This window comes from Mauremys mutica, chromosome 5 (assembly GCF_020497125.1).
Source record: "Mauremys mutica isolate MM-2020 ecotype Southern chromosome 5, ASM2049712v1, whole genome shotgun sequence".
Lineage (NCBI taxonomy): Eukaryota > Metazoa > Chordata > Testudines > Geoemydidae > Mauremys > Mauremys mutica.
The window spans coordinates 33,733,180-33,756,896 of NC_059076.1; the positions used below are offsets into that span (position 1 = coordinate 33,733,180).

The following is a 23,717-nucleotide window of genomic DNA, read 5'->3' on the forward strand; positions in this document are numbered from 1 at the left end:
GATGTTTTCTTCTTCTCTAGCTAATCCCAACACCCCCCCGCACACACACCCCCCCCGCGTGCTCAGCGCGCGCTGCCGGCAGAGCGCCAGGCTCCCCGAGCGGGCTGGGGCTGCGGCTGCGCGCGGCGGGGGGGGGTCCGTCCGCCCGCCCGCCCCGGGACCCGCCTGCCGAGTGCCCCGAAGACCCGCGGCGGGGCCCCCCCCCCACCCCCGCCGCCGAATTACCGCCCAAGCGGGAGCCGCCGCGGAAGTGCAGCCCGGTCTTCCGCGGTAATTCGGCGGCGGGGGCCTGGGCCCCGCGAGAGTTTTCAGGGGACCCCGGAGCGAGCGAAGGACCTCGCTCCAGGGGCCCCAAAAACTCTCGTGGGGGGGGCCCTGCGGGGCCTGGGGCAAATTGCCCCACTTGCCCCCCCTCCCCCGTCTGGGCGGCCCTGGGGCGAGAGGTTCACGTGCAACTGCTGTGCCCTGCTCCAGCACGTGCAGGGGAGCCGGCCGGGGGCCTGCCAGATTTGCCACGAATCAAATGGGGGTTTCACGCCACGCGTCAAGGCTTCTGACACAGCCCCACTTGACACTGTCATGAGCAGACTAGGGGGAGTCACTGTTAGGTGGGGGCACAACTGTACTGAGGGGCTCACTGGCAGACTGGGGGGCTGCATCTACTGCGGGGGGGCTGTCCTGGCTGGGGCTGATCTATTGGGTGGTTTCCATGGTGACTTGGATGATAGAATGAAGAGCAGGCGTTGAGAAGTTGTGGGTGACACCAAGCTGGGAGGGGGAGTAGGGACGACGCTGTTAGAATTCGGAATGATCTTGATAAATTGGAGAATTGGTCTGAAATCAAAATGATGAAATTCAGTAAAGTCAAGTTAAAAGTGCTAAAAAAAACAAATTCACAGCTACAAAATGGGGAATAACTGCCAGCCACCAGTACTGTAGAAAAGGATCTAGGATTATAATGAATCACAAACTAAGCACTAGTCTACGCTACAAACTTATGTCAGTAAAACTACATGGCTTAGGCATGTGGAAAATCTATACCCCTGAGCAAGACATAACTAGGGTTGCCAACCCTCCTGGAATCGGGCTCCATCTCCTGGAGGCTACTGAAGCCAATCCAGAAGATTTTAGGCTGCTAAAAGTCTGGAAAACTGTGGGACTAAGGCAGGCTCCCTACCTGCCCTAGCTCCATGTCTCTCTCAGAAGTGGCCAACATATCCAGCAATGGCGCGCCCAGGGGGGGTCTCTGTTTCGAGTGTTGACTCCACAGCTCCCATTGGCCGGGAACGGGAACAGCCAATGGGAGCTGCAGAGGCGGTGCCTGCAACCAGTGGCTGGCTGCCCCTGGGCCTAGGAGCCACTGCCAGACATGCCACAGCTTCCAGGAGCCACCCAAAGTAAGCGCCGCTTGGCCGGAGCCTAAACCCCAAACCCTCTCCCGTACCCCAAGCCCCTGCCCCAGCTCCCTCCCACACCAAAACTCCCTCCCAGAGCCTGCACCCCAAACCCTCTCCTGCACCCAAACCACCTGCCCCAGCCCTGAGCCCCCTCCTGCACCCCTTTCTGCACCCAACTCCCTGCCCCAGGCTCAGCCTGGAGCCCCCACACACACACACTGAACCCCTTGGCCCCAGCCCAGAGCCTGTACCCCCTCCTGTGCCCCCACCCCACCCCACCCCAGTGAAAGTGAGTGAGGGTGGGGGAGAGTGAGTGATGGAGGGAGGGGGGCTGTAGTGAATGGGAGGTGGGGCCTCAGAGATGAGGCGGGGCGGGGAGTGGGGCAAGGGTGTTTGGGTTTGCGCAATTAGACAGTTGGCAACCCTACACATAACACCCACCTAACTCCTTGTGTAGATAGCGCTGTGTCGACGGAAGGGCTTCTCCGATCAACATACTTACTGACTCTCGGGCAGGTGGAGAGCCTACACCAGAGGTGGGCAAACTACGGCCCGTGGGCCCAGGGCCGGTGCAAGGATATTTTGTGCCCTAGGCAAAACTTCCACCACTGTGCCCCCTCACTTATTATAAACTTTCAAAAATGAATATTGCATAATGTGGCATTGTTCATTAGAATTAATACAAGGGGGTCAGAGGAGAGGATCACAATGGTCCCTTCTGGTCCAGGGGAACCAATGAGTAAGGAAGAGGCTGAGAATGTCCCCAGCTCACAGTCTTTAAACATTCCCAGACTCGGAGTACTTTGCTCTCCAGGGGGGGACCCAGGGGCAAGGAGGGCAGAGCCAGGCTCTCCCAGGGAGCAGGTGAGGCTGTCCCTGGGGATCAGGGCTGGCCTTCTGCATTGGCACAATGCCACCGGCAGAGTCAGTGTTTGAAAGCAGCACTTACAATCACAGACTTATCAGGGACCTCAGGAGATCATCTAGTCCAACCCCTGCTCAAAGCAGGACCAATCCCCAGACAGATTTTTACCCCAGTTCCCTACATGGACCCCTCCAGGATTGAGCTCACAACCCTGGATTTAGCAGGCTAATGCTTAAACCACTGAGTTATCCCTCTGCCAGCCCTTTCCCCTCCCTCGTGTTGCAGGGTTTAGTTTCACTTTCCCTTGCCCCAGGAGGCAGCTGCGCCCGGCACCAGGTGCAGTGCGTTGGAGGGTGACGCTCACCTGAGTTCAGGACTGTGTCCTGCCTCCCCCAACTGCTCTGTCCCTCTGTGGAGCTGGTTGCTGCGCCCAGCCAGCTGTCTCCTCCTTGCTCCGCTACAGGCTCCCACTGACAGTCCTGCGCAGTGCCCCTCGCTGCGGAGGTGGGTTTGTTATGGAGGCCTCACTCCCCGCCCTGCCCCACTCAGCAGACTCCTGTGATGCTGGATACCGCTTTTTGATTCCCCCCAATTTTGGTGCCCTAGGCGGTGCCTAGTTTACCTAGTGGTTACATCAGCCTTGCGCGGGCCACGTACAGCCCTCGGGACCCTCCTGCCTGGCCCCTGAGCTCCTGGCCCTGGCCCCTGACTGCCCCCAAGCCCCTCCCCTGCTGTTCCCCCTCCCTGCAGCCTCAGCTCATTGCACCGCCGGCACAATGCTCTGGGTGGTGGGGCTGCGAGCTTTTGCCCCGGTGCTCTGTGCTGCGCGGTAGCGTGGCTGACTCATGTGCTCCGTGCGAAGCCGCCAGCCACCAGTGCTCCAGGCAGCGCGGTAAGGGGTCAGGGAGCAGGGGGTCTTGCATAGAAGGCAGGGGAGTTCGGTGTGGTGGTCAGGGGGTGGGGAGGTGGCTAAGGGTTGGGGCGGTCAGGGGGCAGGGAACAGGGGGGTTGAATGGGGGCAGCGGTTCCAGGGGGGCACTCAGGAATGAGAGGAGGGGTTGGATGGGGTGGCAGGGGGCAGTCAGGGGCAGGGTTCCGGGGGCAGTCAGGGGACAGGGGGGGATGGATGGGGCAGAAGTTCCAGCGGGGCTGTCAGGGGACAGGTAACGGGGGGATTGGATGGGGCAGGAGTCCCAGTGGGGCTGTCAGGGTGAAAAGTTTTCCCGCCCCGGCCTACACCGATGGGAGAAGGTCTCCTGTCAGTATAGATAGCATCTTCACTAAGCGCTACAGCTGTGCAGCTGCAGTGCTGTAAGGGTAGACAAGTCCTGAATATGAGACAACAGTGTGATGCTGTTGCAAATGAGGCTAATTTTCATTCTGGGGTGTATTAATAGGAGTATCGTTTGTAAGACACAGGAGATAATTGTCCCGTCATTACTAGGCAGTGGCGAGGCCTCAAATGGACTCCTGTGACCAGTTTTGAGCACCACACTTTTAGAAAGTATCAGAGGGGTAGCCGTGTTAGTCTGGTTCTGTAGAAGCAGCAAAGAATCCTGTGGCACCTTATAGACTAACAGAAGTTTTGCAGCATGAGCTTTCGTGGGTGAATACCCACTTCTTCGGATGCAAGCAGTGGAAATTTCCAGGGACAGGTGTGTATATATAAGCAAGCAAGAAGCAAGCTAGAGATAACGAGGTTAGATCAATCAGGGAGGATGGGGCCCTGTTCCAGCAGCTGAGGTGTGAAAACCAAGGGAGGAGAAACTGGTTCTGTAATTGGCAAGCCATTCACAGTCTTTGTTTAGTCCTAAGCTGATGGTGTTAAATTTGCAGATGAACTGGAGCTCAGCAGTTTCTCTTTGAAGTCTGGTCCTAAAGTTTTTTTGTTGTAGGATGGCCACCTTAAAATCTGCTATTGTGTGGCCAGGGAGGTTGAAGTGTTCTCCTACAGGTTTTTGTATATTGCCATTCCTAATGTCTGATTTGTGTCCATTTATCCTTTTCCTTAGAGACTGTCCAGTTTGGCCGATGTACATAGCAGAGGGGCATTGCTGGCATATGATGGCATATATTACATTGGTGGACGTCTAGCTTGCTTCTTGCTTGCTTATATATACACACCTGTCCCTGGAAATTTCCACTGCTTGCATCCGAAGAAGTGGGTATTCACCCACGAAAGCTCATGCTGCAAAACTTCTGTTAGTCTATAAGGTGCCACAGGATTCTTTGCTACTTTTAGAAAGGTGACACTGGAAAGAGTCCAGAGCAACAGAAATGATAAGAGGTTTAGAAAACATGACCTATGAGAAAAGGTTGAAAGAACTGAGTATTCTTAGTCTAGATAAGAGAAGACTGAAGGGGGAATGTCATAACATGCATCTATAAAAGGCTGTTTTAAAGAAAACAGTGATCAATTGTTCTCCATGTTTGCCAAAGGTTGGACAAAAAGTAATTGGCTTAGTTTGCAGCAAGGGAGGTTCAGGTAGATACTAGGAAAAACTTTCTAACAATAAGTATAAGCAGTGGAACAAGTTACCTGGGGAGGTTTTAAGAACAGGTCAGACAGACACCTGACAGAGTTGGTGTAGCTAGACTTAATCCTGCCTCAGCCTGGGGGATGGACTAAATGACCTCTTGAGGTCCCATCCAGCCCTGCATTTCTATAATTCTAGCACCCTCAAAAAGAAATCTAATTAATCTCAAATAATCATATCAACCCAATAGTTTGAGGTCCCACATTTCTGCCCTGACCCTGCCTCCCGATATTTGTTGTTGTATAATCACATTTTCCTGATTTTAAAAACATGTTCCCCTGTTGCTGTTTGAAAGACCCTTACGAGTAGCAAGGGAATCTGTATAAAGGCCCTGATCCTGCAATATATGCCAGCAGTATCACACTGAAGTCCCTTTGAACTGTGAAATTCTAGAAACAGCTAAGATTTTTGGGTTTTGTCAGCTACAGCTAATGACAACAGCTGTTGTACAATATTTTGTCTCTTCCTGGTTTAAATTTGAATAAAGTTTGGGCTGCATTTGTATGATTAAAGAAAAAAGTCATATCAGAGCCATAACAGCCTCTGACAAACGTGTATGATAGAGCCCACAACCTTCTCCAATCTCTGCCAGAACTTTTGCCAATATTTTGATATCACTGTTAATAAGTGATATTGGCCTGTCATTGGAACACAGCGTGGCATATCTTCTTGCTTTAGTAATAACCAATAACAGAGCTTCCCTTGTGTGTAGGGAAAGGTGGTTTCCAGAAGGGACTCATTAAACAGTTCAAGCATCTTGATGGTGGGAGTTCAAGGAAGTGTCTATTGAACTTGGCAGAGAAGCCATCCAGCTGGGGCTTTCCATACTTTCATTTTCTTAATTTCCTCAATTAACTTGACCTCCATTAGGGGACCATTAAGTTTTCCACACTGGTCAGGTGTAATTTGTGGTAATGTAATTTTTTGGAAAAACAGATCCAAAGCATGTGTGGAGAGGTTTGTTTCCAATATGCACAGATCATTATAAACATTAAAGAGCTATTTATAAGTATTTTTGGTGTATGTACGCATATTTTTGGCCCTTTCCCTCCCTCTGCTCTTTTTAAATGCTTCAGCTGATTTTGCAATCTTTCCCTGGTATTTGGAATGATTGAGAAATACAGAAGTGAGTGATAAATTAGCACAGTTAACTATGTTATTTTAGAGTGGTAGCTGTGTTAGTCTGTATCAGGAAATATAACGAGGAGTCTTTGTGGCACCTTAGAGGCTAACAAATTTATTATTAAATAATAATATTTAATATTTATATTTAATAATAATATTAAATAAATAATAATAATAAATAAATTTGTTAGCTTCTAAGGTGCTACAAGGACTCCTCGTTATTTATGTTATTTTAGTTCCTCATATTTTAAATGTTTATAAATTGGGTAATGGCTGACACTAACAAGAAGACTGATGTGGTAGCAGTAATTCTATGTATTAACTCACTGGTTAGTAAACAAGCACCCTCTGTCTAACTCATTTTATAAGTAAATGTACTTTTATTGCAAACTGATTTCATGATACTACTGGATAAAATAATGGGAGGATTTGGGAGTTTAATTTCTTCATATTATTTTCTATAGCATCTATGCAATGGATTACAACAATTCCTTCACTAAATTCTGGTCAGTCAAGTAAATAATCTGCATTTTGAAATGCCTTTAGATTAATCTTTACACCAGAGATTTTTACAACACACAAGTCATTTAATATTAATCTAATATTACTTCATTTAAATTACGATATTTTTGGAGGCAAACTGTAAAAAAAAAAACCCCACAAAATCAAAGTTAACCCTAATATTCTGTCCTTAATCTGCAATGCAGGCTATAACAGAAATAAGGACCCATGTCTTTGTGCTTTCTCCATTTCCACTAGCAGAGAGAATTAAAACCTGAGAGAATGAGGACATGAAAGAGGAGGAATGCCAACTCTACAGTATGCTCCCTAATTCCCTACGAACCCACAAAATTCCTTCTGTGTGGGGTTTGGGGATGGGAAGAAAGGAAGTGGAGCTGGGGAGCAGACACTTTCCTCAGTATGTTTCCCTCCAAACTCTTGCAGAAATCTGTGATGGAGTAAATGCTGAGTCCACGTTCAAGGTTTCTACTGCAAACTGGATAGTGAAGGTAACTCTTGGCAACTTGACTCCTGAAGAAGCATCTGAGGAATAGTGCAATAGTGCCTCTGGGATGCATGAGGGTGGAAGTAATGTTTCTCAGGGTTCCTCAGGCTCTGAAGGCTCCTGCCTTCTCTGGAGCTCCCTAACCCTCACCTTTAAAAGAAACATGAGACGAAAACTCCATAAGACCTCTCATAGCCTTTTAGCTTTTTTGAGGAGTGGAGGGGAAAATAATTTTAAATGCATTTAACGTCCATGAGGGGTACCTAATTACACCCCAGGAAAGTGAAGTTCTCTGTGTTCAGAATGGGCAGCAGCGTTGCAAGCCTTAGACCTTGACTTGGATCTCTCCTAGGTGAAGGTAAGACTCCATCCCCTTCCTGCTGAGACTGCCAACAAGAGTGCCAGCTAGGATGGAAAGTTTTGGGACATGGACACTTGTTCAAGAACTGTTCTTAAAACAATTCATTTCACATACACTACCAACCAGTTATTAGTGGTAATGACCTAGGCTGGGTTCAAGTAGGTGCTCTAGAGGTGAAATGATCCATATCCCCTTGCTAGTTATCTAGTCTAACACATTTCATCTGTCATCATTAGATTTATATATTAGAATTCCAGGGGCTTGAGCATTCCCTAATGCACAATAAAACATGCAAGTGCTGGAATTTACATCACAAATTGCTCAGAAAAACAAAACTTTTAGACTTTTAGTAATACAAAGTAACCCTTGTGTACAGGAGGCAGTTGACAGCACCAAGTGACCAGAGGGTTCCAAAAGTAGTCCAAAAATGCAGCACTTCCTTGAAATGCAGGGAGGAATTAGTCAACACACAGCTCTCCAGAGTGCTGCTAGAGCAAATAGGCGAGGTATTTCCAGCAAAGATAAGGAGGTGTTAGTACTGTTATACAAGGCACTGCTGAGACCTCATCTGGAATACTGTGTGCAGTTCTGGTCTCCCATGTTTAAGAAGGATGAATTCAAACTGGAACAGGTACAGAAAAGGGCTACTAGGAAGATCCGAGGAATGGAAAACCTGTCTTATGAAAGGAGACTGAAAGAGCTTGGCTTGTTTAGCCTAACCAAAAGAAGGCTGAGAGGAGATACGATTGCTCTTTATAAATATATCAGAAGGATAAATATCGGAGGGAGAGGAATTATTTAAGCTTAGTACCAATGTGGACAGAAGAGCAAATGGATATAAACTGGACACTAGGAAGTTTAGACTTGAAATTAGATGAAGGTTTCTAACCATCAGAGGAGTGAAGTTCTGGAACAGCCTTCCAAGGGGAGTAGTGGGGGCAAAAGACATATCTGGCTTCAAGACTAAGCTTGATAAGTTTATGGAGGGGATGGTAGGATGGGATAGCCTAATTTTGGCAATTAATTGATCTTTGATTATTAGCAGGTAAATAGGCCCAATGGTCTGTGATGGGATGTTAGATGGAGCAGGATCTGAGTTACTACAGAGAATTCTTTCCTGGGTGCTGGCTGGTGAGTCTTGCCCACATGCTCAGGGTTTAACTGATCGCCATATTTGGGGTCGGGAAGGAATTTTCCTCCAGGGAAGATTGGCAGAGGCCCTGGAGGTTTTTCACCTTCCTCTGCAGCGTGGGGCACGGGTCACTTGCTGGAGGATTCTCTGCACCTTGAGGTCTTTAAACCATTATTTGAGGACTTCAGTAACTCAGACATAGGTTAGGGGTTTGTTACAGGAGTGGATGGGTGAGATTCTGTGGCCTGCGTTGTGCAGGAGGTCAGACTAGATGACCATAATGGTCCCTTCTGACCTTAAGTCTATGAATCTATGAAATAGCTTTCTGGGATTCAGTGATCATTCAGGCTATTTTTATGCTGCAATCAGAAGGTATGACGAGCTCAAGTAGGCATACTCTGGCCTATAATTTCTCAGGTTCTCTTTGTTCCTTTTTTTAAAAATAGGTACTATGTTTGCCCTACACCAGACCTCTGGGACCTCCCCCTCCTCCATGAGTTCTCAAAGATCGCTAATGGTTCTGAGATTGTTTCAGCTAGCTCCTAAAGTACCCTAGGGTGAATTTGTCAGGCCCTGCTGACTTGAATACATCTGACTTATTTAAATATTCTTTAACCTGTTATTAGATGATCAAGCCTGTCTTTTTGTCTGACTACCTAGGAGTTATTTAAATAAAGAGAGTATATGTATATGTGTGTGTGATTCTGTTATTTGCAGCTTTTTGGAATATGAGGTACCTTGTGCTAGATAGCCTTTCTTTAGTTTTGTTTTCATTCTAGTGTTGCTAGGAACTGACACTCCCTTAATAAACCACACAATAAATACATACCTTTCACTACTTGCCAAGTAGTTAAGCAATGTGTACTGAGCATAATCTTGAAATATGAAAATACAGTACTCACTACCATCCTGGTGTTCCTGCTTTTTGTCTGTTATGCTCCAGGATAACTCAAAGGAGGCACATATATAAACAACTAACTAGTGTGGAAGCAATGGAAGCAGCCTGAGCATTTCAGTGGTATTCTTTGGCAAAAGTCAGCAGTGGGACCAATGATTGTGAGTTAGGGCATAGAAAAATAAACTCCTAATGGGATCCTCCTTTTAATGATTTACTTCGAAGACTTTACTTTTGTTATCTTGTATTGCAGTTACGGTAAAAAACGTTAGATTGAGGCAGGATACTTATGAAGAGTTCAAAATTATCTATAAATCTGGAGGTTCTTGCACTTTATTTCTAAACAACCTTTTTAAATATTTTACTAATGGTTAAAAATTAATCACAGACAAATAACTAAGGCTAAAAAGAATCAGACGCAGAGAACTTCCTCTAGCTAGATAGAGAAAAACTTCATCATGAAAGTATTACTAGTTCTCTTAGTTTTTTCATGCTGCTTCTTTTGTGGATTACAGGTAAGAATTTATTTTAAATAAGATGATTCCTCTGTAAGTTTTTCTTAAATAATAACTGGTGAAAATATTTTATTTTTAAATGTTTTCCTGTAATGGTACTGGTGCTGTTATTTTAATCCAAACTTGAATACTTGAAATGTGACATGCATTTTTATTTCATGTAATTACTGTAATTGGGAATGTATGTCAGTAGGCTTCTGAAAAGGAGGCTTTAGAGAAAAATTACTGCAATTATAGGCCCAGGCCTAGTCCTGCAAGGGGTTCTGAAGGGGCTCAGGGGTCTGCCTACCCTGATTCAGTTGCAGGATTGGGATCCTAGTGAATCAAATCCTGCAGTCCTCATTCAGTTTATACTCAGGCAAAACTTACAGTGGAGTAATGGGAGTTATGCCAGAATGAGGACTGCAGGATCTGGCTCTTAGTTTTGTCTGTACATTTAGAGGAATAATTAATTTAACTGAATTAATTACCGGGCTGAGAATAGCAGGAAGTATGTAATACGGTTACAAAACAGGATAAAGTTTTTGGATGAAATCCTGATCCCTCTGAAGTCAACAACAAAACATTCAGCTTCAATTGGGTCAGGATTTCACTCTTAGTACTTTAGACTTGAGTTGTATTGATTTAAGGGACACATTCAAGGTTGATAGTCCCATTGGTTTATCTTTTTTTCTGTATGCAAATTCCCTACATGCAATTTTTATGCTTCAACATTCTTTTTTTCTTAAATAATAACAAGCCAATAAAAGCACTTTCTTTGCGATGAAATCAGGGGCTTTGCATTTTCAAGTTTCCAAGGGGTTATAAATAATTGTCACTTCATTCGACCTAAACCAAATAAAAAAGTTAAGTGTAAATTCATGTTTCTTTCTTTAAAGACCTGTGGCTCTTTAAAAATATTTGCAATTTTTAAAATTGATCAAGATTAGGCAGTAAGAACATCTGTTTCTAAGCATCCAGCTGCAGACTTTTTAATTACAATTTACTGTAAATCCCACTGTCTACAACACCAGTATTTGAGTTTAAGAATTCTATAATCTGCTGTGCTGAAAAGTTAAGGACTGTTTGAAGGAAATCAGAGAGAGCAGAGCTCATCCTGCATGAAATGTCCAGAAAGAAAGAGAAGAGGGATAATCGAACCCTAGAAAAATAAGAAATAAGAAAGGTGGAGTGACCAAGGATACTACTGCAAACACCTGAAGTGAAACACCTCACTGTTGCACACAAAAGACAGTAAATATACAAGGAATAAGCTAGTGATGGGCCTGATCTAACACCCAACTGGAATCAATGGAGGGACTTCCCAATGTTTTCAGTTGGCATTGGCCTGGGCCCTATATATCAGCTTATTTGCTACTTAATCTTATTTGATTTTTTATTTCATGTCTTGCAGCACAGAGCCTCTGAAGATGAAGAGCTATTTCAGTCAGATCAGCAAGAGACGTTCCTGATAGAAGAATGCTTAAATAATAAGTACACGCATAACGCTTGTAAGAAAGTTTTCTGTCACCCCTGGCAGAGATGTGTTGGAGGAAGTTGTATTTGCAAGCTTCCCTACCAATGCCCAAAGAATGTCACCTCGGTTTGTTCTACCAATGGAAGGACATTCTATAATTATTGTCAGCTAAAAGCCTATGAATGCCAGCACCCCCATGAGAAGTTTCTGAGTAAGGAAAAGTGCACACTTTCAGGTATTGAAAATATCCTTTTCCAAAACTATATCAGTCACTGTTAGGTGGATGGTGAATGCTTAACTCTTTACTCTCAGAGAGCCTGATCATTTATTTGTAAATGTTTAATTGTAAAAATGTGAAGCAGCAAAATAAAAGTAATGGAAAGTGGGCAAAAGAAAAGTAATTAAAAGTAGGCAGTATTTGTTGATACTCATAAAAAATCAAGTAATTGACAGACCCACCTACCGTACATGCACTTCTGTTCCTGGCAGCCAGTCCTGGAGAAACTGTGATATATTGAGATGAAGTGACTGGCCCAAGATCACAAAGTCAGTCAGCCGAAGAGTCAGAAATAGTACCCAGGGACTTGGTTCCCAATCTAGTGCCCTATCAACTGTTGCATTTCCAGTCCATATGAATGTTAGTTATCTACAGGTTTAAAATAATGACATATTTATTGCTGTGATTGTCTTTCATCTGATACACTACAAATCTGCAATTTTTTTTAGAAAAATTTGAAGTTTCTTTGGACTCTGCAGGACAATCAGAGGGTCTTATTCAAGTAAAGCTTGTGAATCATACTGAGAAGTTATTTATATGTAACAGTCAGTGGAGTATGAATGAAGCAAATGTTGTCTGCAGACATCTAGGTTATGAAAAGTAAGTTTTTTTGTGTGTAGGGGGTTCATATAGATAATCACAATGTTTATGAAAATGCACTCCGGCTTTCTTGTGGCCCACCCTGTGGACAGTTATGTGATTGGACAGTCATGGAGAGTGTATCTACTGTAATCTTCTCATAAAGACTATGTAATTGGTCATTTGACAGTAAAAGCCAAGAGATTTCTATCCTGATAATCTAATATATTATGAATAATTGTTACACACTTTATATTCAAATCATAAGCATTTTTATTTAAAATATCGTTAACTGTGGGCTAGATTGGGAATGTTCTCTCATCCTATGTTAGGGACAATGTGCAGATGTGCCACCCCAGAAAGAGCTCTGGGAAATAATTGTAACTCAGAGAGGAAATAATTTACTGCATCCCTTTACAGGGCACAGCTTACTTCTCCCAGCTATGCTCCACTGGTCAAAATATTGGGGGCTGGAGCCAAGCCTCCACCCACTCCCTGCCCTCTCCACCACCACCACCCAGTCCACTTTGTCACAGGGCAAAGGAGCAGCTCTACAGAGCTTGGTTTTCCACTCTGTGCCCAGACTCATGATCTTGGTTATCCAGGCAGAGACATGTAAGGAGCCAGCCTTACTCTTCTGCACTCTCTTACATACCCACTTAGGGCCAAGTGACAATCTAAACATGTGTGAGGGCTGGACATCTTGCTGGAGTGCCCCACACCATCCCTAATTCCCTGTCCTGGTCTTTAACTCCTCAGACAGCAGGGGCTGAGCCTTCTGCAGAGACAGAGCACTCAGTTCTAGATGGGGCTTACATGCCTGACATAGCCATAGACTCTCTGGTTCCCTATTTACTTGATGTAGATTTCTTGCATGAATGATAGAGCACTAATAAAGTAAAAATACAGATACAAATGAGATGAACAGGGTAATCTAATTTGGAACAAGAGCAAAGTTGAAGGATGTTTTTAAAGACATCTTTGTTGTTGCCGTTCTGTTAATCAGGAAGATTGGACAATTTGGGGGAACTCTGGCAGTTACTAAGGTTTACAACTCATTCTTACTAAGGGCATGTCCCAGCAATGCCCTAGCACCATGAACCTGTAATGACTTTAATGGGAATTGAGGGTGCTTAGCATCATGCAGGACGGTCCCAAACTTCTGCATCATTAGAATCCACCCACAAATAAAGGTCTGACCTACACGTTGTTCCACATGAGTAGACCCCTGTGGCTACACAGAGACCCAGATATTTAGGTGCCTAACTTCTACTGAAATCAATGGGAATTAGACACCTAAATACTTTTCAGGATCTGACCCCCACTGACTTTGATGGAGCTGCACACAGGCACACTCTGAGGAACGATTTGCAGGATGAGGGCCTCATTTTGTTTCCAAAAAACTCATGCAGTGTGCCTACCTAGCACCTTTTTATGTTCTCAGGAGTTGATGTGTGTTCATTTTTCTCAGCTATGTTCTAAACACCTTTACCTCCATGCTACAGGAGGGAAATCAAGTCACTGCTACACAGTAATTGAATATGGATAATACTCTGTGTAAGGATAATATATTTTGATTTTCTTTTATTTGCATCTTCATAGAGGAGCTGATCACAAAAAGACATTCGAAGTCCCAGAATCTGCCTTAACTTCATCTAAATGTCTTCATACTACTTGCAGAGGGCTAGAGACTAGCCTGGCGGAATGTACTTTAATCGAGAGAGAAAATATTATTAACAAGGATTTTGCTAGTGTCGTGTGCCATAATGGAGATAGAGGTTGGTAAAATATGTGTCATTCTACTTAGGGTTTTTCAGTTTAAACACGGCATCCAATTAGGAAGTTGCATTCTAGCCTATCAAGTATGGTACCCACAGGCACCGGGGCTTCTAACTGTGGTCACATTTTATAGTCTTTAAAATAATGTTCAGCCTTTAGTTAGTTCAACAGGGAAAATAATTCATCTTCTTTCATAAAATATTTGGAGTAAAATTTCACAAAAACAGCAAAATGTTGTGCCTGCAACTTTCTTCCTCCTCCAAGCCTAACAAAGGCTTTGAAGCTGAAGAAACGTGTCTTAAAATCCTTCTCTTGGGCAACTTGCGCCATCTCTAGTAAGTCCTGTCTTTCCCTGATCAGCTGGAGGGGTGGCCAGTGGGATCCTTCTAGCCATCACTCTGTCCAGGATGACGGTCTAATGCATTTCAGAACATTTAAGAACCCAGTTGCTTGGTACCAGCCAAGAGCCTGATTATGTGAATTGCTAGTGCTTCTGCAAAGTGCTTCTGCAAAGTGCTTAGCACCTTGTAGCATTGGTCCCAATTTAATTCCTGTATTGGTGTAAACTAAACCATGTTTTTGTTTAAAACATTTCATAGTTTTATATTCTATGTGATGAAATTGACAATAACTGGGCTTTCTTTGGCTGCTCTGGTAGCATCAGTGGGAGATGCAGCTGGTCAAAGGAGGGGTACAGATAGAGCTGCTCTGTCTTTGATCCAATGGCAAAAGCAAGAGTGTAGAGACACCTAAAATATGATGAATATCCTTCCAGAAGAAGAGTGTACACCACATTACTCACGTGCACCACCGAGCAGTGGGTCTGAAATGGCATCTCCACCTTAGTCCTTAACAAAGAGAAATGAAGATTCCCTTTGCCAAGTTGCTGGAAGTTGGATGGGGAAAGAGAAAAGGCTATGGTGAGGGTCTGATGCAAAACCTATTGAAATAAAGGAAAAGATTCCTGGGCTTTGGATCTGGCCCTAAGAAGGCAGTGGCCTAACTGTTGGAAAAGTAAAATAAACAATTTTTTCCTTGAATGTTTCTGATATAGAAAGTTAAATAAGAACTTTCTTTTTCTTCCTGCTTTGCAGAATGTTCAAAAAACGAATTCCAATGTGTCAATGAGAAATGCATTCCTTTACATGAAACCTGTAATGGAATCAATGACTGTGGAGACCTAAGTGATGAATTGTGTTGTAAAGGTAATAGTAATTCTCTCTTCAAAAGTGTCTCATAGTTATGTACAGTAATACAATAGAAAACTTTCAAACAATCCTTAAAGTTATAAGGTAATATCAGTCCATTTCAATCCAGTTGAGGAAAAGGTCTTTCAACTTTCTAAGGTGACAATACTACAGCTTCATTATAGTTACACAAGAAAAGTTAGGCACCAGTTAACTTCTTGAATCACGTGGATGATCTATTAGTATTAAGAGAATAAAGATTTTTAGGAAACTTTTAATATAACAGTTTACTATTTAATATAAAGAATCATAGACCAAGGAAAAAGTATGGCTAGTTGGACTGAAAATGGATTATTAGAGATTGGCAAATAATAAATAATTCAACAAGATTACATTTTTTTGTTAGCAAATTGTCCATAAATCCAATTAAGATTTTCTCAAAGTTATTACTTATAATAAATTATTCACAAAATAATATCTTTGCCTGTAGCTTGTTCCTGAGCAGTCACTGTGTTCAATATTTAAAATTCCATCTAGTTTTGACTGGAAACAGTGATCTGACTGGATGAGCATACATTTAGAAATTGGATTTCAGATGCCAGAACTCATGATTACAAATTCAAAATTCTCTTTCCCCAAATAACATTGATTTTGCTGTTTTGGTGATTGTTCCTGCCGGTAAATTAATTTGCATGAATATTTCCGGAAAGTAAACAAAAAAAAGAGGTTCAAACACAGTCAAAGGTAATTTTTTAATACAAATTAACATATATACATGGATTTTTTAAAGTATTTGCCAGTCTCAGTTATTACTTTTTATTTTTTATCATAGCACCCAAAGCGTGTGTGAAGGGCAAGGTCCCTGTTCTGACATTCTTACAATGTACATAACATTTGCAAGGAAAGTGTAGATAAAAATCAGATTTGTCTAAGTGTCATTAACAAAATCTCACCCTTTCACATGGTATTTAAATTATATTTACAATACTGAAATCAAGTTTCTAAAGTTCAAAGATGATGCTAAGCTACGGAACACCTGAGGAACAGATCTCTTGACTCCAGAGTTTGTGCATGAAAGGATTTACTCCAAGGAGTGCTTGTTCATGTGTCTAGTGCTGTTTTTCATCAGTCTGGCCCTGATCCAAAGCCTACTGATGTCAAATGCAGTCTTCCCCAGGCCTTATACTGGTATTAAGGAACCATCAGCTTTTCCATTAAATAAAGAAAATCCCTAAATATAGATTTGCATGGGAGAATATAAAGTAAGTCAAGAAAACCTGGCAAAGCATTGGCTTTGCTGTTCAAAATATATCACATTTTTGTGAGAATAGAGAAAAAAGCCAGATACCTGAATTTATAGGAATGTTTCACCCAATAGACGAGTGCCTGACTGTAATTAAGGGCCATGGTCAATGTTTTCACAATACAAGCCTAAAGTTCAGTTCTTAATCCTATATTTAGGCACTTCCCAGTAGGATGTTCAAAAGCATTTCAGTCAATAGAACTTGTGCGCCTAAATCATGTAGGTGCCTAAATATGGGCTTAGATGACTAGCTTTTAGGCTCCTACTTTTGAAAATGTTGGGCCTAGTCTTGTGAGATGCAGAACACTCTAAATTCCCATTGAAATCATCAAGAACACTAACAAGACTGAAAGGTGGGTTGGTGTTTGGCTCGGTTTGTGTGTTGGCAAAAGTTCTGGAAAAAACTGGTAATGGGTCATGCTCAAAAAATTTGAGAACTACAGCACTAAACTGATGAAAGCCTGAAAAGTTGAAACTCTGTTTTAAAGTTGGAAAATGGGGAGTCTACAGCATTGATAGCATCCATTTTGCTTTATGTATCCAGTGTCTGGTTCCATTACATATTAATGAACATTTTACTTTTGTCATAATTGTGGCTGCATTGTAGTTAAGTTAAATTAGGTCTCCTACAGTGGTGAGGTTGGTGAATCATTTGACCCCATCCCATACAAATTGAGTTCTCTTTTCGTTACAGAATGCAACAACAGTTTCCATTGTAACTCCGATGTGTGTATTCCAAATAAGTACCTCTGTAACAGGGAAGTGGACTGCCTTGCAGGAGAGGATGAATCTCGAGCTCGCTGTGGAGGTTAAGCTTTCATAGATTTATCTTCTTTGTTCCAGTCAGTTTAAACTAGAGAATAAAGAATTCCTACATTTTAAAATATGCAGCTGATTTGCAAAGCCAAGAAAATGCACTACTCTCCCAAAAGTTATGCAAACATTTGTAATAATGTTATGTTAATGGTTTCTGTTGCATTATACCCTGTTGCTCCTCTTCCTTCTAGAGGAAGAGGAAAAGCAAGACAAGTAAGGGGCTGGGGAAACAGATCATGCCCTGGGGACCTTCACTGGAAGGGAATGTCATTTGCGTCTGGAATATTGTACCATTCCCCCCATTTTCTCCAGATTCTGCCAAGGGCCACTGGTTGTGCCAAAGATCCATCGCTGGGGAGTGGGTAGGACTGGTGGAAGTATTTCCCCCCCAATAGCCCCATGAGAAATCCAACTAAATATTAATGTTACCTGTCTGTACTACCAGTCCACTCTTCAAAAAATGTTTTATTTTGTTTTAAGCTTGTTCTACTCTCTCTTGCTCTAGCTCTTACACTGTCGTCTCCCTTCTCTGATTACCTCCAAATATTTTCTTCTGGTGGAGAGCTATCCATGAGAAACTTCAGACAAATTTTGTTTTATTTATCTAAGAGGTGAAGGAAGAGAGTCAAAATATAGTTTATATCAGAAAGCTAATCACTGTGTTATTATTTGTGTTATGGTGGTGTCCAAAGGGAATGGGACAGTGTGTTGCTCTATGCACTGTGCAAACATAAAGGAAGAGCTGTCCTGAAGCGTGTACAATGTAAATTTAAGACAAGTGAGTTTGATGGACAACAAGGAAGAGGGAGATAAGATGAAGGTAACAGGGAGAAGTTTGTGTGTTTTTCACGGGGTAGCTATATGCACAACTTGATGGTTCTGAATTATTTTAAAACATTGGGGTACTGAGAAGAGTGTTTTGCCTGTCATCCAGCAATCATAAACTGGCTGATTTCTAGTAAACTATGAAGTAGAAGTGGGGCTTTAGGAAGGATTTAAGGCAGATGTTGTATCCTTACAGATTAGTTGAGGGAGGATGCTAGAGGAGCAGCATGGAAGAAAGAACAAAGATGTTGTGGAGAAGAGGACAGATGATCAGTCTTCAAAAGTATTTGGGCACCTATCTCTGTAGAAATCAATAGGAGTTACGTGCCTGAATACTTTCAGGATCTGGGCCATAGTTATTATTTGTACTGTAGTGGTTTCCACAGAATATTGGGCATCCCATTGTTCTATGCACTGTACAAACACATAGGAAGACATGCCTGAAAAGTTTACAAAGTAAATTTAAGACATATTTTGTTGCAGGAACAATGTACAGCAAAGAAGTGTGTTCAAACTATGCTGTTGTTTTTGTGCTTTATTCTTAGGTGAGCAAAAGCCAAAGCCAAAAGTTACAGGTAAATATTTTGGTGTTCTGTTATTTATAGATTTGTGTATGTGTGGTATTTACAGGCATTTCAGTCACTCTAGTATAATAAAAATTTCTCAGTGCAGTACAAGTATGAGAGCATTTGCATGTGTGTGTCAGAAGGAGAGCAAGAATTTAATATATATTGATGATTTTGTGTTTTAGTCCCAGGGCGTTCACATTCAAAGACTAACATTCAAGGTAAATATTTTGAAGTCTTTATTTTTATATGCTAATTACAGACTGCCACTGTGCAAAGTTCTCCACATCAATTAGCATTTAATCGTGACCTGCAACACTACTGCTACTATGGTACAAGACCTGCAAATGGAAGTCCCAATTGTCAAAATTCCCATTTATTTCAATGTGTGTTTTGTTTGGATAAAGCCTGAAGGTTAAGGTCCAATCAGGAACATTTTATTTATTTCAAATACCCTCAAAACCAGGCTAAAGGAGGCATGTAGCACAGAACTCAAATAATTAAACACACATAGTCTACTGAGGACTGTTATGCCAGCCAGAGTGACCACAATTGATGGCATCACACCAGGCATCATGTAATGAAGTTCCCAGATCTGGCTCAATCCCGCAAATCCAATAATCTGTGGGATGGTCCCACAGACAGCATGAGGTAAGGTCAGAGAATGCACCCCTTTGTGTGTCAATGGAGAGTTTGAGAGCATAGTGTGCTGGGGTTTTTTTGTCCATCCTGGAGACATTGCCAAAGCGTATGCAATGTGGCTTTTCAAATATAATGAGTGATTGAAGGATGGTCAGGTCTCTGTGAGATTATGGCATTTCACACAAAGACAAACCACTTTATGCTCAGGATTTAGCACTGACAGCACATATAGATTGCCTCTAGCCACTCCAAGTCTGCCTGCATGAGAGTCTGGGCTTCTGACCTGTATAGCAATATAGATCGTACACAAGTCTGATAGATCCCGAACTTTGTCTTAGCACAAAGACATTTTTGTACCCATTAGCAAGACATGGACGTCACACAGGAAGCAGTGAGACTTATTCATCAAAGAATATCCAGTTTGCTCTGACTATTTGAACTCGGCTTGCAGCCTAGGTAGATGAACTTGTCAATGTACACAAATACACCATCACAATTTAAAATAACCTTGCCACGTACTACTCCTTTGAGTGCCACAAAGCTTCCTGAAATGGGTATCACAGAATGATGATTTTTGGGGGATTCATAGTGGAGGAGGAGATTACTTGAAGGAAACCAAAAAGAAAGGGAGGAAAATATCAGTATGTAATTGTTTAGATGCAGCATGCCCCTCTAATCTTGATTAGTGGTGTATTTAGCACATACATATGAATTAGACCACTTGTTATTTGCATGCTACTTTTAAGCAGAGAAAGCCAAAGAGTGTCATATTATGTGGAGCTTTTATAATTTAGAAAAATATCTATTAAGAACTGGGATGAAAAAGTATTTCTAATAATGTGTGGAACAATATATTTTCATTTTTTTAAAAACCTATCTTTTTAACACAAACATATGTTTAAGTGATAGTGCAGTTTAAAATGCTTATAAACATTAAACTACTAATATTCCATTATTTTATTACAGAACAAAAAGAAGACATCTCAACTTCCAGTATGGATGGAGGTCAGTTTGATTAAAGCTCCACTTCCTACCTGGTTGCCATGTCATGGGACGAACTTTCCCCAAATTCTCTTCTGATGGAGGATCATCCATGAGAAATTTTAGACCAGTTATGCTAGATTTGTTTAACAGGTGGTGAAAGGGAGTCAAATTCAGTTTATCTCAGAAAGCTAGATCCACAAAGGTATTTGGGCACCTGTCTTCATGGAAATCAATGGGAATTTGGTGCCTGAATGCCTCTGAGAATCTGAGCCATAGTTATTACTGGTACTGTTGTGGTTTCCACAGAGGAATAGGTATCCCATTGTTCTAGGTATTGTACAAACACATAAGAAAACACATCTGAAGAGTTTACAGCAGAGGTCACCAACTGGTCAGTCACGATCTCCCGGTCGATCCTAGAGGATCTCCCAGTCAATCGCAATCTCCGGCAGTGCAGCGGGGCTGCTGCTAAGACAGGCTCCCTGCCTGCTCCGGCTCCACACCGCTCCCAGAAGCGGCCAGCGCGGCCGCGGAGGTGGGGGAGAGACCCCTCCTCTCGCTGCTCCTGCCTGCAAGCACCTGGCCCGCGCAGCTCCCATTGGCCGGGAATGGAGAACTGTGGCCAGTGGGAGCTGCGGGGATGGTGCTTGCAGAGAGGGGCAGTGAGCAGAGCCACGTGTCCCCTGCTTCCTCCAGGGGCCGCAGAGGCACGTTGGCCCCTTCCGAGAGCGGCGTGGAACCGGGGTAGGCAGGGAGCCTGCCTTAGCAGCAGCCACAGTTCACTGCCGACCAGGAGCCGCCAGAGGTAAGTGCAGCCTGGCAGGAGGCTGCACCCCAACCCCCAGCCCTGAGCCCCCTCCCGGAGCCAGCACCCTATACCCCCTCCTGCATCCTGAACTCCCTCCTGCACCCCAAACCCCGTCCCAGAGCCAGCACCCTGTACCCCCTCCTGCATCCCAACCCCCTGCCCCAGCCCTGACCCCCCAGCACCCCAACCTCAGCCCAGAGCCCCCCTTCCACACTGCAAACCCCTCGGCCCCAGCCCAGAGCCCGCACCTGCTCCCGAAACCCAACCCCCTACCCCAGCCCGGAGAAAGTGAGTGAGCGAGCGTGGGGGAAAAGCGAGTGACAGAGGGGGACAGGGATGGAGTGAGCGGGGCAGGGCACATTCTGGGTTGCCCTTAAATTAAAAAAGTGATCTTGGGCGTAAAAAGGTGGGACACCACTGGTTTACAGACACATTGTTAAGACAAGTGAGTGTGACACACAACAAGGAAGAGGGATATAGGATGAGGGTAATGGCAGGGCCGGCTCCAGACCCCAGTGCGCCAAGCGCGCGCTTGGGGCGGCATTTTGCCGGCAGGCAGCTCTGGCAGACCTTCCGCAGTCATGCCTGCGGATGCTCCACCGGAGCCGCGGGACCAGCGCACCCTCCGCAGGCACGTCTGCAAGAGGTCCCCCAGAGCCGCGGGACTGGCGACCAGCAGCGCCCCCCTGCGGCATGCCGCCGTGCTTGGGGCGGCCAAATTCCTAGAGCCGCCCCTGGTAAGGGGGAGAAGTTTATGTGGTTACACAGAGTAGCTATGTGCACAATTTGATAGTGCCAAATTGTTTAAAGCATTGGGGTTTTGTGAAGGGTGTTTTGCCTGTGATCTGGCCATTGTTAGCTAGCTGATTTCTAGTAAACTGCAATAGAAGTAGGCCTTTAGGAATGATTTAAAGGAGACCATTGTGTCTTTACCAATTTGTGGAGGGAGGGTGTTGCAAATGTAAGGGGCAGCACGGAGAAAAGCACAAATATGAATTTAGGAGAACAGGACAGATTAGCAGTTAGAGCAGATGGTGCAACTGGGAAACAACAAATAAGAGATAAGAGAGAATAAGTGGAGAGGACAGAACATAAGTGCTTGGATGTTAAGAAGCTTGAACTTGAAGGAGTGGAAAATTGGGAGCACATCCTTCTAGCTATTAATCCTACATTTATGTATTTTATTTGTGTATAATTTGTCCAAACATTCCTATCTTTAATTGCATTTTGGATTGATAAACTGTTCTACAGTGTCTTGTCCACTGACTCATCTTTTGTTTGGCTGTGGGTTTTGTTGTAGTGAAATAGTCTAATCAGGCCGAAGCTTCACATTCAGGTTATGCATAGTGTATGCATGAAAAGGCTATATTTCTTCTGAATAAAAACAAAAATATTCTTGATTCATATAATCAGGGCATTTTTCCCAGCAGCCATATCTAATACAACCTTGAAAAATCACCAACAAAATTTAGTAGCAGAGGCATAAAACATACTCACCCATCTATGAGGATGATAAAGAAATTAACAGTATTTTATTCATCCATCAATAAATAAATGATTTAGCCAAGGCAAGTAGACTTTTCCAATGCTATCCAAACATCTAGTTAAATAACTGCTTTCTGCAAAATCAGCAAAGGGTGGAGTTGGAAACTCTCGCTGGAACAACGTACAGCAAACCAGCGCGTTCAAACTACTGATGTTTTTGTGTTTTAGCCTTACATGAGCAAAAGACAAAGCTAGACATCCCAGGCAAATATTTTTATGTTCTATTATTTTACGTGTCATTTCAGTCACTGCAGTATAAAAAATATTTCCCTACTCAATGCTGTACAAGTGTGGGGAGTATTTGCATATGTGGGTCTGTGAGAGAGAGAATTTGGTGTATATTGATGTATTTGTATTTTATTCCCAGAGTGTTCATATGCAAAGGTTAAAATGCAAGCTCAAAATATTTTGAAGTCTTTTTATTTTTATATACTTAATTATAGACTGTGCAAAGATCTCCATATCAACTAGCCATTTAATCTTGACCTGCAGCATTTCTGCTATTATGGTATAGGACCAACAATGAAAGCACTTTCATTTCAGCCCTTATTTAGCCAAAATCAAATAATGATTTCAGTAGATGTTTTGTTTGAATAAAACTTGGAGGATCAAGTCCAGTAAAGGAACTTCATATGTGCCAAATCCCCCTATTAAGCAAGCTAAAGGAAGCATTTCACACACGACTGCACCACCTAAATACAAAATAACCCTGCAGCATGCCTTCCTTTGAGCTCCGCAAAACTTCCTGAGATGGGTGTCAGAGAATGATGTCTTTTGGGGGCCTCATAGTGGAGGAGGACCAGATGATATTACTCAAGTGAAACAAGAAAGAAAGGGAGGAAAGTGACAGCATGTAGTTAGATGCAAAATACTCCTCTAACCTTGAATAATGGGGTGTACATTTATTAATTAGACCGCTTGTTATTTGCAGAACAGTTACGGAGAGAAGGCCAAAGAGCGTCATATTACGTGGTGATATTGTGATATACAGCAACATCCACATGGGATGAAATGTGTGTTGTTTTTTTAAGGAAAATACAATGCTACCATTATTTTGACACAAAACATATGTTTAAGTGCTAGGGTAACTGGAAATGTTTGTAAATATTTGGGTACT

General features: G+C 43.2%; 1 protein-coding gene across 2 annotated transcripts in view; it reads left to right on the top strand.

Annotated features, from left to right (window-relative positions):
* The first annotated feature begins 6,700 nt into the window (after nucleotides 1-6,700).
* CFI (complement factor I) overlaps nucleotides 6,701-23,717 on the top strand; it is a 28,017-nt gene continuing 11,000 nt past the window's right edge. Inside the window, exons 1-9 of one of the 2 annotated variants that reach the window (XM_045019317.1) lie at nucleotides 6,701-6,934; nucleotides 11,227-11,524; nucleotides 12,016-12,166; nucleotides 13,748-13,923; nucleotides 15,019-15,129; nucleotides 17,109-17,222; nucleotides 18,601-18,630; nucleotides 18,807-18,842; nucleotides 20,230-20,268. In XM_045019317.1, coding sequence (XP_044875252.1) covers nucleotides 6,716-6,934; nucleotides 11,227-11,524; nucleotides 12,016-12,166; nucleotides 13,748-13,923; nucleotides 15,019-15,129; nucleotides 17,109-17,222; nucleotides 18,601-18,630; nucleotides 18,807-18,842; nucleotides 20,230-20,268 — 1,174 coding nt within the window. In that variant the 5' untranslated portion in view covers nucleotides 6,701-6,715. Of the gene's footprint in view, nucleotides 6,935-9,680; nucleotides 9,834-11,226; nucleotides 11,525-12,015; nucleotides 12,167-13,747; nucleotides 13,924-15,018; nucleotides 15,130-17,108; nucleotides 17,223-18,600; nucleotides 18,631-18,806; nucleotides 18,843-20,229; nucleotides 20,269-23,717 lie in introns of those variants that run through there. The other variant, XM_045019318.1, reaches the window with a different exon arrangement.